The 17,239-nt window shown below is 42.7% G+C and overlaps 1 protein-coding gene across 1 annotated transcript in view; it reads right to left on the reverse strand.

The window, feature by feature from the left end:
• The window catches only part of mturn (maturin, neural progenitor differentiation regulator homolog (Xenopus)), a 17,135-nt gene extending 1,013 nt beyond the window's left edge, over positions 1-16,122 (reverse strand). Inside the window, exons 1-2 of the mRNA XM_072915625.1 lie at positions 15,863-16,122; positions 6,441-6,563 (exon numbers count right to left, since the gene is read on the reverse strand). Of these exons, the coding sequence (XP_072771726.1) occupies positions 6,441-6,563; positions 15,863-16,021 (282 nt within the window). The 5' untranslated portion in view covers positions 16,022-16,122. The remainder of the gene's footprint in view (positions 1-6,440; positions 6,564-15,862) is intronic.
• Positions 16,123-17,239: the final 1,117 nt, after the last annotated feature.

Genomic DNA, 17,239 nt, shown 5'->3' on the forward strand with positions numbered 1-17,239 from the left:
TCCTGCCACCATTCTCACCTGTGGTTTTAACTCCCCCCCTAAAACTAACCTTGACTGCAAATGACTGTTCCATATATATATAGAACACCGAACTATCTATTAAACAAGACAAGAAGCAAGGAATCAGGCAGAGAAAGAGTTCAATTTTGCTCATGAGGAGAAACATTTGGGGCTGCACACTCAGTTACAGTCTCCCACCACGCTCTAAGGTACAGCCCCACGTTCTCCTCTATTTATTCAGGAGTTCCCTAGTTAACATCATTGAGGCCGCCTCTAAAGGGAGTGGTCACACATATCATGCAGTACGCACAATACGTGACGGAATGTGCTGGGGGCCTTGTGATTGCCTTGTCTCTGCTTCGTCTGCGTGCTGTCGTCTTATCTTCGTTGAGGTCCTGGTACGTCCTTGGCTGTTAGCGGGCTAAAACAAAGAAAACATCTGCGGCGAGGCCACCCCTCATATGCCGTGGAAGATAACAAGTTGTGTGCCCTTCCACGAAGCAGAAAAGAGCACATAATAATAACTATAGCAACGGCCTTTAAGCATAAGAGTTGTGTGATAACTTATACATAATTATTCTAACATTTAGTCTGAAAATAGCCCAAAACGCAGAACTGTTGCAGCAATGCATTATGGGTACCCATGTCATTCTGACCAGTTGCACTATTAAGGGTATGCTTATGAAGGGAAATTACTGCCAAAACTCCACAAACACACACAAATGTTTTTACTCACATCCAACGATTTGCAAGTAAAAAACTAAACCATTTTTCTGCGAGTGAAAAAAGGATTCACAAGTATGTAAAATAATAATAATAATATTAGCCCCTCGGCCATCGACACACTTGCACTTAGAGTAGCCATCATTCCTACTCCACAACGACAGCTGGTGCTGCTTTGTCCCTTTAAGGCCGTCAGAGCTCCTGTTATTTTGCACATGGTGCCGTCCGCCAAAAGTAGAAGAAGCAAGGTTGTGACTAAAATGGCAGACAGGAGAGAGGGGAAACTTACAGGTTGAGCTTGTTTCCTTTCTCTTCTCAGGTCACGAGATGTAAACGGTGCTTTTTGAATACTTATTTACAGGGCTTTATGGCCACAATAGTCTACTCCTGTTTGCTGCATTCAACTGACCTTATTTCACCACTTAGAATGCATAAGAAATGACAAATAAACAATATGTCTTCTTGTCTTACATAGGGATTGGGAATGATAGGCACAATTCACAAAAACTAACATTTAATATTCATACTATGTTTCAGTACAGCTTCCCATCTAGTTACTATTACTCGTGATGATGAATTCAAACTGTACAGTCATTTGACAATGTATGTACTTTTACTGCCATTTAGTTTCTACTTTGAAGTGTGTGTGTGGTATAAATGAACAACAATGCCGAAACAACATTTGACTTGGGGTCGCATTGGGCTAAAAAAATTAGATCGAGGGCCGAAAGCCATCTGCATGTAAAGTAACTATATACTGTGTATATATTTATATATTTATATATATATGTGTGTGTGTACATATTATATTATTATAATGGATATATAGTTAATATAGTTGGATATTAAGAGTTTGTGAAAGTTCAACTCCTACCTTGTTTACTTTCGTGAGGACCTCCTTAAATTTGAGTAAGACTTCAGCAATATCAAGCAGCTAAAATGCGCCAAAAATAGATAAGTCTGGAGAGAGTTTTGCATTTTTTCCATCATGCTTTGTAATGGATTTAAATGGGTGAAATGTAGATTTTTTCACAAAGTTCAGTGAGCAGGTTGCGTTATGTGTGACCGTGTGTTGACATTTCGTGTTGGCTGGATGTTTTCTTTTTGCATCATGACTAGGGAAGGTTATTTGCATTTGGTCATATAAGTAAATGCTGCACATAAATCTCCACTCAGAGCATAAAAAAAACGTCATTGACCTGCATTGCTTATGTTGTCCACTAGATGGCAGCATCTAAAATGCCAGACTATTGATATATATGGGGCGGCATGGAGTAGTGGGTAGCGTGGCCGTGCCAGGAACCTGAGGGTTGCAGGTTCGCTCCCCGCATCTTAGCCGTTGTGTCTTTGGGCAGGACACCTCACCCTTGCCCCCGGTGCCACTCGCACTGGTGACTAAATGATGAATGATGGGTGGTGCAAACTGGCACCCACACTTCCGTCAGTCTACCCCAGGGCAGCTGTGGCTACAAAAGTAGTTGACCACCAGCAGGTGTGAAGGGATGATGAAAGTAGCTTACCACCAGCAGGTGTGAATGAATGATGGCTTCTCACTTCTCCGTAAAGCGCTTCGAGTATCGAGAAAAGCAATATATATATCTAATCCAATATTATTATTATTATTATTATATGATTGCAATCTCCTTGTGGGAAGATTGCTTATTAATTTGCGGTCCGCACTAAACACCCCCGCTCTACGTATTGGTCAAGCATCTAGGTCAATCCTGGTCAATTCTAGTCTAGTGACTCTCCATCAGTCATTCTCAAATTGTGGTACTTAACTAAATAGTCAAACACAGTGTTACTGTGGCCAAAAGTACTAATTAGACTCTGCCTTGTTTGAATGAATATTTGTATTTGAAAGTTGGCCATTATGGTGGTACTTGGAGAGTAGGGTTGCAAAATTCTGGGAATATTCAAAGTTGGAAACTTTCCATGGGAATAAACATTGAATGCAACATGCTAGATCTTGCAGCATGATTATTAGCTAAAACAACCTGATTTCATGCAAATTCAGTAGAATTTCAACCCTGTACTGTGCATTCCTCCATCACATGCGCAGATAATTCCCAGCATGCTACACACGACAGCAGGGCTATTGGGGACGGCGTGGCGCGGTTGGGAGAGTGGCTGTGCCAGCAACCTGAGGATTCCTGGTTCGATCCCCACCTTCTACCAACCTCGTCACGTCCGTTGTGTCCTTGAGCAAGACACTTCACCCTTGCTCCTGATGGCTGCTGGTTAGTGTGTGTCAAAGTGCTTTGAGTACCTTGAAGGTAGAAAAGCGCTATACAAGTATAACCCATATTGAGGCCACACTTTTGATTGATTGATTGAGACTTTTATTAGTAGATTGCACAGTACAGTACATATTCCGTACAATTGACCACTAAATGGTAACACCATACTTGCCAACCCTCCCGGATTTTCCGGGAGACTCCCGAAATTCAGCGCCTCTCCCGAAAACCTCCCGGGACAAATTTTCTCCCGAAATTCAGGCGGAGCTGGAAGCCACGCCCCCTCCAGCTCCATGCGGACCTGAGTGACGTGTCAACAGCCTGTATTCACGTCCGCTTTCCCACAATATAAACAGCGTGCCTGCCCAAACACATTATAACTGTAGAATGATCGAGGGCAAGTTCTTGGTTTCTTATGTGGGTTTATTGTTAGGTAGTTTCATTAACGTCCTCCCAGCGCGGTAACAACACACAACAACAGCAGTCATGTTTTATTCTACCGTAAAGCAGTTCGTCTGCCGTAAACAGCAATGTTGTAATATATTGAGTTAGAGGCAATAAACAGGCGAGGGGAGGAAGTACGTCTCTTTACTGTAGACTTCAGAACAGACTCACACACTTGACGTCAGGTGCGCAACACCACGTAAATCGTTGGCCAACCAAAAAGTAACCCCAGTACGCTATAGCCAACATTCACCAGGAGATGGCAACAGACAAACATAGATCACTCTATTACATTCCTCCCCTCTTATAAATGTAGAAGTTACTCAAAATAAATAAACAACCCAACCAAAAAATACAGCAGCTCAATTAAAAAACTGTACTTAAGCCACATTCTATTTTTTATTTTTTTTAGTACTGAACTCTTAACCCTCATTTGTAAACAATAACATGCTTATTATACAAACAGTATTTGTACATCTTTAACACAGATTTTTATACTGTCTTCAGAGATTCAGTTTTTTTGGTGGTACTCGAAACCTTTCTGGGTACCTGCGAAAGGGTGTTCAGCATGGTTCGAAAAATAGTGACAGAGAATAGAACAAGGATGGACAATTCAACCCTTAACTCAACAATGAGTAGATGAGTGTTATGTGTGTGCATATGTGTAAATAAATGAACACTGAAATTCAAGTATTTCTTTTATATATATATATATATATATATATATATATATATATATATATATATATATATATATATATATATATATATATATATATATATATAGCTAGAATTCAGTGAAAGTCAAGTATTTCTTATATATATGAAATACTTGACTTGGTGAATTTTAGCTGTAAATATACTCCTCCCCTCTTAGCCACACCCCCAACCACGCCCCCCACCCCCCACCTTCCGAAATCGGAGGTTTCAAGGTTGGCAAGTATGGGTAACACCCCAATAAGTTTTTCACACTTGTTTAAGTCCACATGAATCAATTCATGGTAGTATTCACTAGTATTTGAGGCCAAGGACTTCATCCAGTCAGGTAAGTGTTGATGGTGTAAATATATTTGATGTATGGTATTTAAGTATAATTGCTTGTTACTGTATGACTGTAGATTACTCCAGCAGACTTCCACTCAAGCTAGCTAGCTGTTCCTGTACTTGTTCCATGATTTTGGGGCCAATATCTCTAGCTAGCTAGGTTTAAACCAAAAATATTTACCCGTTAGCCGTGATGCTAATTTTCTCTATGTTAAATCCCATTCATTTATGCTAACAACGTTAGCGACCCGAATTGACCTTTTTTGTGATGTGTAAAGTTGAAGTAGCAAATAGTAAATGAAAAGGTGTAGTTTCCTCTGCCTTCTGTTCTGCTAGCCATTCTGTTGTCATACAAGAATGTAGCATTTAGCATGCTGATTGACTGTTCATTTATTCATCTAGCCCACGGGTCGGCAACCCGCGGCTCTTCAGCGCCGCCCTAGTGGCTCTCTGGAGCTTTTTAAAAAATGTATGAAAAAAAATCTATTTTTTGTTTTAATATGGTTTCTGTAGGAGGACAAACATGACACAAACCTCCCTAATTGTTACAAAGCACACTGTTTATATTAAACATGCTTCACTGATTCGCGTATTTGGCGAGCGCCGTTTTGTCCTACTAATTTTGGCGGTCCTTGAACTCACCGTAGTTTGTTTACATGTATAACTTTCTCCGACTTTCTAGGACGTGTTTTATGCCACTTCTTTTTCTGTCTCATTTTGTCCACCAAACTTTTAAGGTTGTTCATGAATGCACAAAGGTGAGTTTTGTTGATGTTATTGACTTGTTGGAGTGCTAATCAGACATATTTGGTCACTGCATGACTGTGAGCTAATCGATGCTAACATGCTATTTAGGCTAGCTATATGTACATATTGCATCATTATGCCTCGTTTGTAGCTATATTTGAGCTCATTTAGTTTCCTTTAAGTCATCTCAATTCAATTTATATCTCATGACACACTATCTGTATGTAATATGGCTTTTCATTTTTTGCGGCTCCAGACAGATTTTTTTTGTATTTTTGGTCCAATATGACTCTTTCAACATTTTGGGTTGCCGACCCCTGGTCTAGCCTATTTCTATTCATTTGTCCATCAGTCAAATATTTTTAAAGACTACTCCAATTGCTTAGCTGACTATTTATATCTGTGTGTGGCATTGCATTAGTCTTTTACAAGAATAAATCAATACGAAGAGAATAATGCCACGTATGATGTGTGGAGACATTTCACCACAACCAATGTAGGCAGAAAGGCGGCGTACATTTGTAAATACTGTGCAAAGAGCTACATCAAAGATACCACAAAGATGCAGCAGCATATAGACAAGTGCCCAATAATATATCATTATTGGAATTCCCCATTCATTCCCATTCATTCCCATATATTCCTATTCCTTCCCATATATTCCCATTCATTCCCATATATTCCCATTCATTCCCATATATTCCCATTCATTCCCATATATTCCCAATCATTCCCATATATTCCCATATATTCCCATATATTCCCATTCATTCCCATATATTCCCAATCATTCCCATATATTCCCATATATTCCCATTCATTCCCATTCATTCCCATTCATTCCCATTCATTCCCATATATTCCCAATCATTCCCATATATTCCCATTCCTTCCCATTCCTTCCCATTCCTTCCCATTCCTTCCCATATATTCCCATTCCTTCCCATTCCTTCCCATATATTCCCATTCATTCCCATGGACGGTGTCCAACTTTGAATAATCAAAAAAATGGTCAATATTTCCAAACTTCCCGAGCTTAACTTCCCGTGGTAAATTTCCGGAAAGTTTCCGGAAATTTACCGGAAACTTTCCACCCCTTTGCAGCCCTGTTGGAGAGCCAAGTGTTTTTGAGGTGGTTGGAGAAGCAGATTGTTGTAGAATTGAGCAGGATCTGACCTTACCTGTATGTGTACTGTTGAGCAAGGCAGAATTTGAATAAGACAAGCAATATCAATGTTGTCTTACAGGCCTGAAGGACGTGAAGACCTTCTGCAGCACCTCCAGCAGGGTCTTCTTGCCGCAGGACGAGATGTAGTCCTGAGCCAGCTGGAGGAAAGGTAGGCAGTCCTCGCTCTCGCTCCACACGTGCTGCACAAACACAGCAAATACATCATTGTCACAACAGGAAGTGAAGCTGGGTCAGGATGAAGCTAGATGTAGGAGCGGGAAGATTGGATCAGATAAACAACAATGGCCATGCATTTATGCTGCAAAGTCGTAAAAGGCCGCCGCTTCTTATTACGGGCGACATCAAAACATAAGCAGGAACTGAAAGATGAATTCTGTCTATTTAATGATCTGTGCCCTTACTTTTGTGGTTTTATTGGTAAGATCTACACTCACAGCTTATCAATCAATCAATGTTTACTTATATAGCCCTAAATCACCAGTGTCTCAAAGGGCTGCACAAGCCACAACCACATCCTGGGCTCAGATCCCACATCAGGGCAAGGAAAAACTCAACCCAATGGGATGACAATGAGAAACCTTGGAGGGGATTGCGACCGGTGCAATGGACGTCGAGTGGATCTAGCATAATATTGTGAGAGTCCAGTCCATAGTGGATCTAACATAATAGTGAGAGTCCAGTCCATAGTGGATCTAACATAATAGTGAGAGTCCAGTCCATAGTGGATCTAACATAATAGTGAGAGTCCAGTCCATAGTGGATCTAACATAATAGTGAGAGTCCAGTCCATAGTGGATCTAACATAATATTGTGAGAGTCCAGTCCATAGTGGATCTAACATAATAGTGTGAGAGTCCAGTCCATAGTGGATCTAACGTAATAGTGAGAGTCCAGTCCATAGTGGATCTAACATAATAGTGAGAGTCCAGTCCATAGTGGATCTAACATAATAGTGTGAGAGTCCAGTCCATAGTGGATCTAACATAATAGTGAGAGTCCAGTCCATAGTGGATCTAACATAATAGTGAGAGTCCAGTCCATAGTGGATCTAACATAATAGTGTGAGAGTCCAGTCCATAGTAGATCTAACATAATAGTGTGAGAGTCCAGTCCATAGTGGATCTAACATAATAGTGAGAGTCCAGTCCATAGTGGATCTAACATAATAGTGAGAGTCCAGTCCATAGTGGATCTAACATAATAGTGTGAGAGTCCAGTCCATAGTGGATCTAACATAATAGTGAGAGTCCAGTCCATAGTGGATCTAACATAATAGTGTGAGAGTCCAGTCCATAGTAGATCTAACATAATAGTGTGAGAGTCCAGTCCATAGTGGATCTAACATAATAGTGAGAGTCCAGTCCATAGTGGATCTAACATAATAGTAAGAGTCCAGTCCATAGTGGATCTAATATAATAGTGTGAGAGTCCAGTCCATAGTGGATCTAACATAATAGTGAGAGTCCAGTCCATAGTGGATCTAGCATAATAGTGTGAGAGTCCAGTCCATAGTGGATCTAACATAATAGTGTGAGAGTCCAGTCCATAGTGGATCTAACATAATAGTGAGAGTCCAGTCCATAGTGGATCTAACATAATAGTGAGAGTCCAGTCCATAGTGGATCTAGCATAATAGTGTGAGAGTCCAGTCCATAGTGGATCTAACATAATAGTGTGAGAGTCCAGTCCATAGTGGATCTAACATAATAGTGAGAGTCCAGTCCATAGTGGATCTAACATAATAGTGGGAGAGTCCAGTCCATAGTGGATCTAACATAATAGTGAGAGTCCAGTCCATAGTGGATCTAACATAATAGTGAGAGTCCAGTCCATAGTGGATCTAACATAATAGTGTGAGAGTCCAGTCCATAGTAGATCTAACATAATAGTGTGAGAGTCCAGTCCATAGTGGATCTAACATAATAGTGAGAGTCCAGTCCATAGTGGATCTAACATAATAGTGAGAGTCCAGTCCATAGTGGATCTAACATAATAGTGTGAGAGTCCAGTCCATAGTGGATCTAACATAATAGTGAGAGTCCAGTCCATAGTGGATCTAACATAATAGTGAGAGTCCAGTCCATAGTGGATCTAACATAATATTGTGAGAGTCCAGTCCATAGTGGATCTAACATAATAGTGTGAGAGTCCAGTCCATAGTGGATCTAACATAATAGTGAGAGTCCAGTCCATAGTGGATCTAACATAATAGTGAGAGTCCAGTCCATAGTGGATCTAACGTAATAGTGAGAGTCCAGTCCATAGTGGATCCAACATAATAGTAAGAGTCCAGTCCATAGTGGATCTAACATAATAGTGTGAGAGTCCAGTCCATAGTGGATCTAACATAATAGTGAGAGTCCAGTCCATAGTGGATCTAACGTAATAGTGAGAGTCCAGTCCATAGTGGATCTAACATAATAGTGAGAGTCCAGTCCATAGTGGATCTAACATAATAGTGTGAGAGTCCAGTCCATTGTGGATCTAACATAATAGTGAGAGTCCAGTCCATAGTGGATCTAACATAATAGTGTGAGAGTCCAGTCCATAGTAGATCTAACATAATAGTGTGAGAGTCCAGTCCATAGTGGATCTAACATAATAGTGAGAGTCCAGTCCATAGTGGATCTAACATAATAGTAAGAGTCCAGTCCATAGTGGATCTAATATAATAGTGTGAGAGTCCAGTCCATAGTGGATCTAACATAATAGTGAGAGTCCAGTCCATAGTGGATCTAGCATAATAGTGTGAGAGTCCAGTCCATAGTGGATCTAACATAATAGTGTGAGAGTCCAGTCCATAGTGGATCTAACATAATAGTGAGAGTCCAGTCCATAGTGGATCTAACATAATAGTGAGAGTCCAGTCCATAGTGGATCTAGCATAATAGTGTGAGAGTCCAGTCCATAGTAGATCTAACATAATAGTGTGAGAGTCCAGTCCATAGTGGATCTAACATAATAGTGAGAGTCCAGTCCATAGTGGATCTAACATAATAGTGGGAGAGTCCAGTCCATAGTGGATCTAACATAATAGTGAGAGTCCAGTCCATAGTGGATCTAACATAATAGTGAGAGTCCAGTCCATAGTGGATCTAACATAATAGTGAGAGTCCAGTCCATAGTGGATCTAACATAATAGTGAGAGTCCAGTCCATAGTGGATCTAACATAATAGTGAGAGTCCAGTCCATAGTGGATCTAACATAATAGTGGGAGAGTCCAGTCCATAGTGGATCTAACATAATAGTGAGAGTCCAGTCCATAGTGGATCTAACATAATAGTGAGAGTCCAGTCCATAGTGGATCTAACATAATAGTGAGAGTCCAGTCCATAGTGGATCTAACATAATAGTGAGAGTCCAGTCCATAGTGGATCTAACATAATAGTGAGAGTCCAGTCCATAGTGGATCTAGCATAATAGTGTGAGAGTCCAGTCCATAGTAGATCTAACATAATAGTGTGAGAGTCCAGTCCATAGTGGATCTAACATAATAGTGAGAGTCCAGTCCATAGTGGATCTAACATAATAGTGGGAGAGTCCAGTCCATAGTGGATCTAACATAATAGTGAGAGTCCAGTCCATAGTGGATCTAACATAATAGTGAGAGTCCAGTCCATAGTGGATCTAACATAATAGTGAGAGTCCAGTCCATAGTGGATCTAACATAATAGTGAGAGTCCAGTCCATAGTGGATCTAACATAATAGTGAGAGTCCAGTCCATAGTGGATCTAACATAATAGTGGGAGAGTCCAGTCCATAGTGGATCTAACATAATAGTGAGAGTCCAGTCCATAGTGGATCTAACATAATAGTGAGAGTCCAGTCCATAGTGGATCTAACATAATAGTGAGAGTCCAGTCCATAGTGGATCTAACATAATAGTGAGAGTCCAGTCCATAGTGGATCTAACATAATAGTGAGAGTCCAGTCCATAGTGGATCTAACATAATAGTGAGAGTCCAGTCCATAGTGGATCTAACATAATAGTGGGAGAGTCCAGTCCATAGTGGATCTAACATAATAGTGAGAGTCCAGTCCATAGTGGATCTAACATAATAGTGAGAGTCCAGTCCATAGTGGATCTAACATAATAGTGAGAGTCCAGTCCATAGTGGATCTAACATAATAGTGAGAGTCCAGTCCATAGTGGATCTAACATAATAGTGAGAGTCCAGTCCATAGTGGATCTAACATAATAGTGAGAGTCCAGTCCATAGTGGATCTAACATAATAGTGAGAGTCCAGTCCATAGTGGATCTAACATAATAGTGAGAGTCCAGTCCATAGTGGATCTAGCATAATAGTGTGAGAGTCCAGTCCATAGTAGATCTAACATAATAGTGTGAGAGTCCAGTCCATAGTGGATCTAACATAATAGTGAGAGTCCAGTCCATAGTGGATCTAACATAATAGTGGGAGAGTCCAGTCCATAGTGGATCTAACATAATAGTGAGAGTCCAGTCCATAGTGGATCTAACATAATAGTGAGAGTCCAGTCCATAGTGGATCTAACATAATAGTGAGAGTCCAGTCCATAGTGGATCTAACATAATAGTGAGAGTCCAGTCCATAGTGGATCTAACATAATAGTGAGAGTCCAGTCCATAGTGGATCTAACATAATAGTGGGAGAGTCCAGTCCATAGTGGATCTAACATAATAGTGAGAGTCCAGTCCATAGTGGATCTAACATAATAGTGAGAGTCCAGTCCATAGTGGATCTAACATAATAGTGAGAGTCCAGTCCATAGTGGATCTAACATAATAGTGAGAGTCCAGTCCATAGTGGATCTAACATAATAGTGAGAGTCCAGTCCATAGTGGATCTAACATAATAGTGTGTGATATCATGTGCGATACAAGCAGTGTGTTTACTTGTGCAAAGCTGGACAGACAGTAAACATCTAAATGTCCTCCAATAAGCACACACTTTCTTCTGTTATATGAAAGTCTTTTACAAAAGGTAAACATGCTAGGCTATAGGCTACTAGCAGCTACACAACAGCTAAGCACACAATAGCCCACAAGCTAGACATACGTAACAATCATTAAATAATAGTGCAGTGTCAATATAAACAAGTATTACAATAAGTATAGTTGCATATTACTTACACATACAAAATATCCAAGGCAGAAGCCTATTAGAAAGTATCCAGTAACAAACGTGTCCGCATCCTTCCATTTACTGCGTCATGAGCTTAACTTCATGAATTATTGTGGCCGCTACGTGTCACCAAAAAAACAATCACACTCCCCTTCAACTTAAAGACAGCATAAGTCCATTCCAGATGGTTAATAATAAGTAGGTTAATGTATTGCCATTGTTCTGTGTTTGACTCATTTCACTTGATCAAACATTCCACTTTTCAAAAGGACGTACTGACTTGCTAATTATGTTGCTGTTCAAATGTAAGTGTATTGTTAGCACTGCTAATGTGGCTATAACTGTTGTATGCATGTAATACATGACATGTGACACTGGATGGGTAGGTCGTGTTAGTGGCCTAGTGGTTAGAGTGTCCATTCTGAGATGGGTAGGTCGTGTTAGTGGCCTAGTGGTTAGAGTGTCCACCCTGAGATGGGTAGGTCGTGTTAGTGGCCTAGTGGTTAGAGGGTCCACCCTGAGATGGGTAGGTCGTGTTAGTGGCCTAGTGGTTAGAGGGTCCAACCTGAGATGGGTAGGTCGTGTTAGTGGCCTAGTGGTTAGAGGGTCCACCCTGAGATGGGTAGGTTGTGTTAGTGGCCTAGTGGTTAGAGGGTCCACCCTGAGATGGGTAGGTCGTGTTAGTGGCCTAGTGGTTAGAGGGTCCAACCTGAGATGGGTAGGTCGTGTTAGTGGCCTAGTGGTTAGAGTGTCCACCCTGAGATGGGTAGGTCGTGTTAGTGGCCTAGTGGTTAGAGGGTCCAACCTGAGATGGGTAGGTCGTGTTAGTGGCCTAGTGGTTAGAGTGTCCATCCTGAGATGGGTAGGTCGTGTTAGTGGCCTAGTGGTTAGAGTGTCCATCCTGAGATGGGTAGGTCGTGTTAGTGGCCTAGTGGTTAGAGTGTCCATCCTGAGATGGGTAGGTCGTGTTAGTGGCCTAGTGGTTAGAGTGTCCATCCTGAGATGGGTAGGTCGTGTTAGTGGCCTAGTGGTTAGAGTGTCCACCCTGAGATGGGTAGGTCGTGTTAGTGGCCTAGTGGTTAGAGTGTCCACCCTGAGATGGGTAGGTTGTGTTAGTGGCCTAGTGGTTAGAGTGTCCACCCTGAGATGGGTAGGTCGTGTTAGTGGCCTAGTGGTTAGAGTGTCCACCCTGAGATGGGTAGGTCGTGTTAGTGGCCTAGTGGTTAGAGTGTCCACCCTGAGATGGGTAGGTCGTGTTAGTGGCCTAGTGGTTAGAGTGTCCACCCTGAGATGGGTAGGTCGTGTTAGTGGCCTAGTGGTTAGAGTGTCCACCCTGAGATGGGTAGGTTGTGTTAGTGGCCTAGTGGTTAGAGTGTCCACCCTGAGATGGGTAGGTCGTGTTAGTGGCCTAGTGGTTAGAGTGTCCACCCTGAGATGGGTAGGTTGTGTTAGTGGCCTAGTGGTTAGAGTGTCCACCCTGAGATGGGTAGGTTGTGTTAGTGGCCTAGTGGTTAGAGGGTCCACCCTGAGATGGGTAGGTCGTGTTAGTGGCCTAGTGGTTAGAGTGTCCACCCTGAGATGGGTAGGTCGTGTTAGTGGCCTAGTGGTTAGAGTGTCCACCCTGAGATGGGTAGGTCGTGTTAGTGGCCTAGTGGTTAGAGTGTCCATTCTGAGATGGGTAGGTTATGTTAGTGGCCTAGTGGTTAGAGTGTCCACCCTGAGATGGGTAGGTCGTGTTAGTGGCCTAGTGGTTAGAGTGTCCACCCTGAGATGGGTAGGTTGTGTTAGTGGCCTAGTGGTTAGAGGGTCCACCCTGAGATGGGTAGGTCGTGTTAGTGGCCTAGTGGTTAGAGTGTCCATCCTGAGATGGGTAGGTCGTGTTAGTGGCCTAGTGGTTAGAGGGTCCGCCCTGAGATGGGTAGGTTGTGAGTTCAAACCCCGGCCAAAGACTATAAAAATGGGAGCCATTACCTCCCTGATTGGCACTCAGCATCAAGGGTTGGAATTGGAGGTTAAATCACCAAAAATGATTCCCGGGCGCAGCCACCTTCTGCTGCTCACTGCTCCCCTCACCTCCCAAGGGGTGATCAAGGGTGATGGGTCAAATGCAGAGAATAATTTGGCCACACCTAGTGTGTGTGTGACTGTCATTGCTACTTTAACTTGAACTACGGCTCTGATGCAGCAAAAGGTAGCACAACGGCATCTTTTAGAGGCGGTGGTTTGAGTACTTGCTGCCAGAGAGACACTTATTGGAGCTGACTGACTTGGTGGTGTGTGTGTGTGTGTGTGTGTGTGTGTGTGTGTGTGTGTGTGTGTGTGTGTGTGTGTGTGTGTGTGTGTGTGTGTGTGTGTGTGTGTGTGTGTGTGTGTGTGTGTGTGTGTGTGTATGGGCCTGCAGCAATGAGCATGCATTAGATGTGAATGCCTTGACAGTAAAACCAGGGCGGGTGCAAACTTCATGTCTGGTAATGTAGACTCCTCAACTGGCAAATAGTGAGTACTGTCACAATATAACATCAAGTAGGGTTCCACCCATATTTATACTGGTATTGGCCTTTTTATTTGTTTAACTAGAACTGTACTATATCAGCCTATACAATATATACACATGAAATACTAGTATTTATTTTTGAGTCCATAGTAATAACCAGTGTGGTTCTCACGAGGCCACGCCCCTTTCCCTCCATGGAGCGCTGGTCTTCTCTGCTCACATAAACTTGTCCAAACTTAGCATTTTGCCTAGGAATTCCAGTTTTTGTTCTTCTCTCCTTCAGTGTGATTTGGCTACCGCGGCGAGTCGCGTGACAAGCGACGGTTTGCGTGGGTTTCGTAAAAAGGAGGGCGGCGAGTTTTGATGTTCTGTGATTCAGTCAGATAAAAAGATGGAGAAAAGATATCGCTGCCACTTTGTGTAGATTGACAACAAAGGAGAGTTGTTATATAAGAGCAGGCAGCAGCACACACATTCTCATACTTTTCTCTGACATCCAGGAAGAAATGATGTCAGCCAGCTTGAAAAATGTCTTACCCAAGTTACATGAGGACATTTGCCATATTCATATGTGAGAAATGATTGATGCAAGTTGTGTGATGTAACATATTGAACATGTTCAAAATCAACTTCAACCTGACAATATTTCACCAGGAAGTCTGACCATGTCTTCAATGCATCAATGACCAAATCCTCAGTATACTTTGTGAGGAGGAAGAGAAATCCCATATTTGGACCAAATGTCCCATATTTACAAACGCCAACATTACACACGTCTAAAGATGTTGTTTACTGCTAAATGAACCACAACATTGAACATTACTGCTCCCACCTTTCCTCCAAAAATGATGTTTAAAAAGACAACTTTATCCAGCTGACATATAAATAGCTTTTACTGCAAAATGATGTCTGATATCTCCACTAGAGAGTGAAGTGGACACGACAGATGCTCACAGCTGAGCTCCAAAGGAGGGCCACTATGGCATAAAAAGAGCGTTATTGTCATGTCTTTTATCTCACACTAAAGTGTGCCAAGATGTCCATGTGTAAGTGCACTAGAGTGTGTTAAGATGTCCATGTGTAAGTGCACTAGAGTGTGCCAAGATGTCCATGTGTAAGTGCACTAGAGTGTGCCAAGATGTGCATGTGTAAGTGCACTAGAGTGTGCCAAGATGTATGTGCATGTGTAAGTGCACTAGAGTGTGCCAAGATGTCCATGTGTAAGTGCACTAGAGTGTGCCAAGATGTATGTGCATTTGTAAGTGCACTAGAGTGTGCCAAGATGTATGTCCATGTGTAAGTGCACTAGAGTGTGCCAAGATGTGCATGTGTAAGTGCACTAGAGTGTGCCAAGATGTATGTGCATTTGTAAGTGCACTAGAGTGTGCCAAGATGTATGTGCATGTGTAAGTGCACTAGAGTGTGCCATGTGTCAGTGAGCAGCAGGGTGGGTCTGATCACCACTGCAGCACACACACACACACACACACACACACACACACACACACACACACACACACACACACACACACACACACACACACACACACACACACACACACACACACAGACAGACAGACAGACAGACAGACAGACAGACACACACACACACACACATAATCCCAGCATGAAGATGGAGGAGGGGATGCTGCATCAACCTTCAACATCATCACCAGAGGCTTTTATTTTGACAGTGCAACAGCGACATTATGTTGTATAGAATGAGGCCCACTCACGAAGGTGTCGGTCCCACTGGGACACAGCACGTAGAAAGACATTATGTTGTATAGAATGAGGCCCACTCACGAAGGTGTCGGTCCCACTGGGACACAGCACGTAGAAAGACATTATGTTGTATAGAATGAGGCCCACTCACGAAGGTGTCGGTCCCACTGGGACACAGCACGTAGAAAGACACGCCCGGCTCGGCGTAGAAGTCCAGCCGCCTCTCGTCGTCCTCCTCGGCGAAGATGAGGTCGAAGGGGTTGCCGGAGCACCACTTCTCCGCCGCCTCCACCAGATGCTTGAACTCCATCCTCGCTTCTCCCGTAGGCCCCCCCCCCTCCTCCCGCCTCCTCCCGTCCTTCCCGCACGCCCGCTGCTCCACGTAGAAGAAGAAGAGACAAAGAGGACGAGCACTTTAATGCTGCATCTCTAATGCTGCATCCCTCCTCCTCCTCCTCCTCCTCCTCCTCCTCCTCCTCCTCCTCCTAGTTTAATGCTGCATCTCTCCTCCTCCTCCTACTTTAATGCTGCATCTCTCCTCCTCCTCCTCCTCCTCCTCCTACTTTAATGCTGCATCTCTCCTCCTCCTCCTAGTTTAATGCTGCATCTCTCCTCCTCCTCCTCCTAGTTTAATGCTGCATCTCTCCTCCTCCTCCTAGTTTAATGCTGCATCCCTCCTCCTCCTCCTCCTCCTCCTCCTACTTTAATGCTGCATCTCTCCTCCTCCTCCTAGTTTAATGCTGCATCTCTCCTCCTCCTCCTCCTAGTTTAATGCTGCATCTCTCCTCCTCCTCCTCCTAGTTTAATGCTGCATCTCTCCTCCTCCTCCTCGTAGTTTAATGCTGCATCTCTCCTCCTCCTAACCCTACTTTAATGTTGCATCTCCACGTATATTCAAACTTGTTTCTTCATTTTCTCCACATTGACAATCACTTCTATATTGTGTACAAATACTTGATGTAAGGAATGTTTTGTTGATCTTGCCAGGTAGTGTGTTGCATCATGCTGTTTATTACATCATGCACCTCTTTTATTTACCTCAACTTATTACACATAACTTCTCTATAGCATAAACATCAAGCATGCTTTTACACACCACATTTATAACAGTATTTAAGTTGACTATGAATATATATATATATATATATATATATATATATATATATATATATATATATATATATATACACATACATACATACATACATATTGATATATACATATACATATATATTCTGGGTACTCCCACCTCCAAAGACATGCACCTGGGGATAGGCCCCTCCCACCTCCAAAGACATGCACCTGGGGATAGGCCCCTCCCACCTCCAAAGACATGCACCTGGGGATAGGCCCCTCCCACCTGATAGGGTGATTGGCAACACTAAATGATCCCTCGTGTGTGAATGTTGTACATCTGTGATGAGGTGGTGACTTGTCCAGGGTGTACACCGCCTTCCACCCGTGTCCAGCTGAGATAGGCTCCAGCACTTCCCCGCCACCCCAAAAGGGACAAGCGGTAGAAAATGGA

Source organism: Nerophis lumbriciformis, linkage group LG21 (assembly GCF_033978685.3).
Source record: "Nerophis lumbriciformis linkage group LG21, RoL_Nlum_v2.1, whole genome shotgun sequence".
In the NCBI taxonomy this organism is placed as follows: domain Eukaryota; kingdom Metazoa; phylum Chordata; class Actinopteri; order Syngnathiformes; family Syngnathidae; genus Nerophis; species Nerophis lumbriciformis.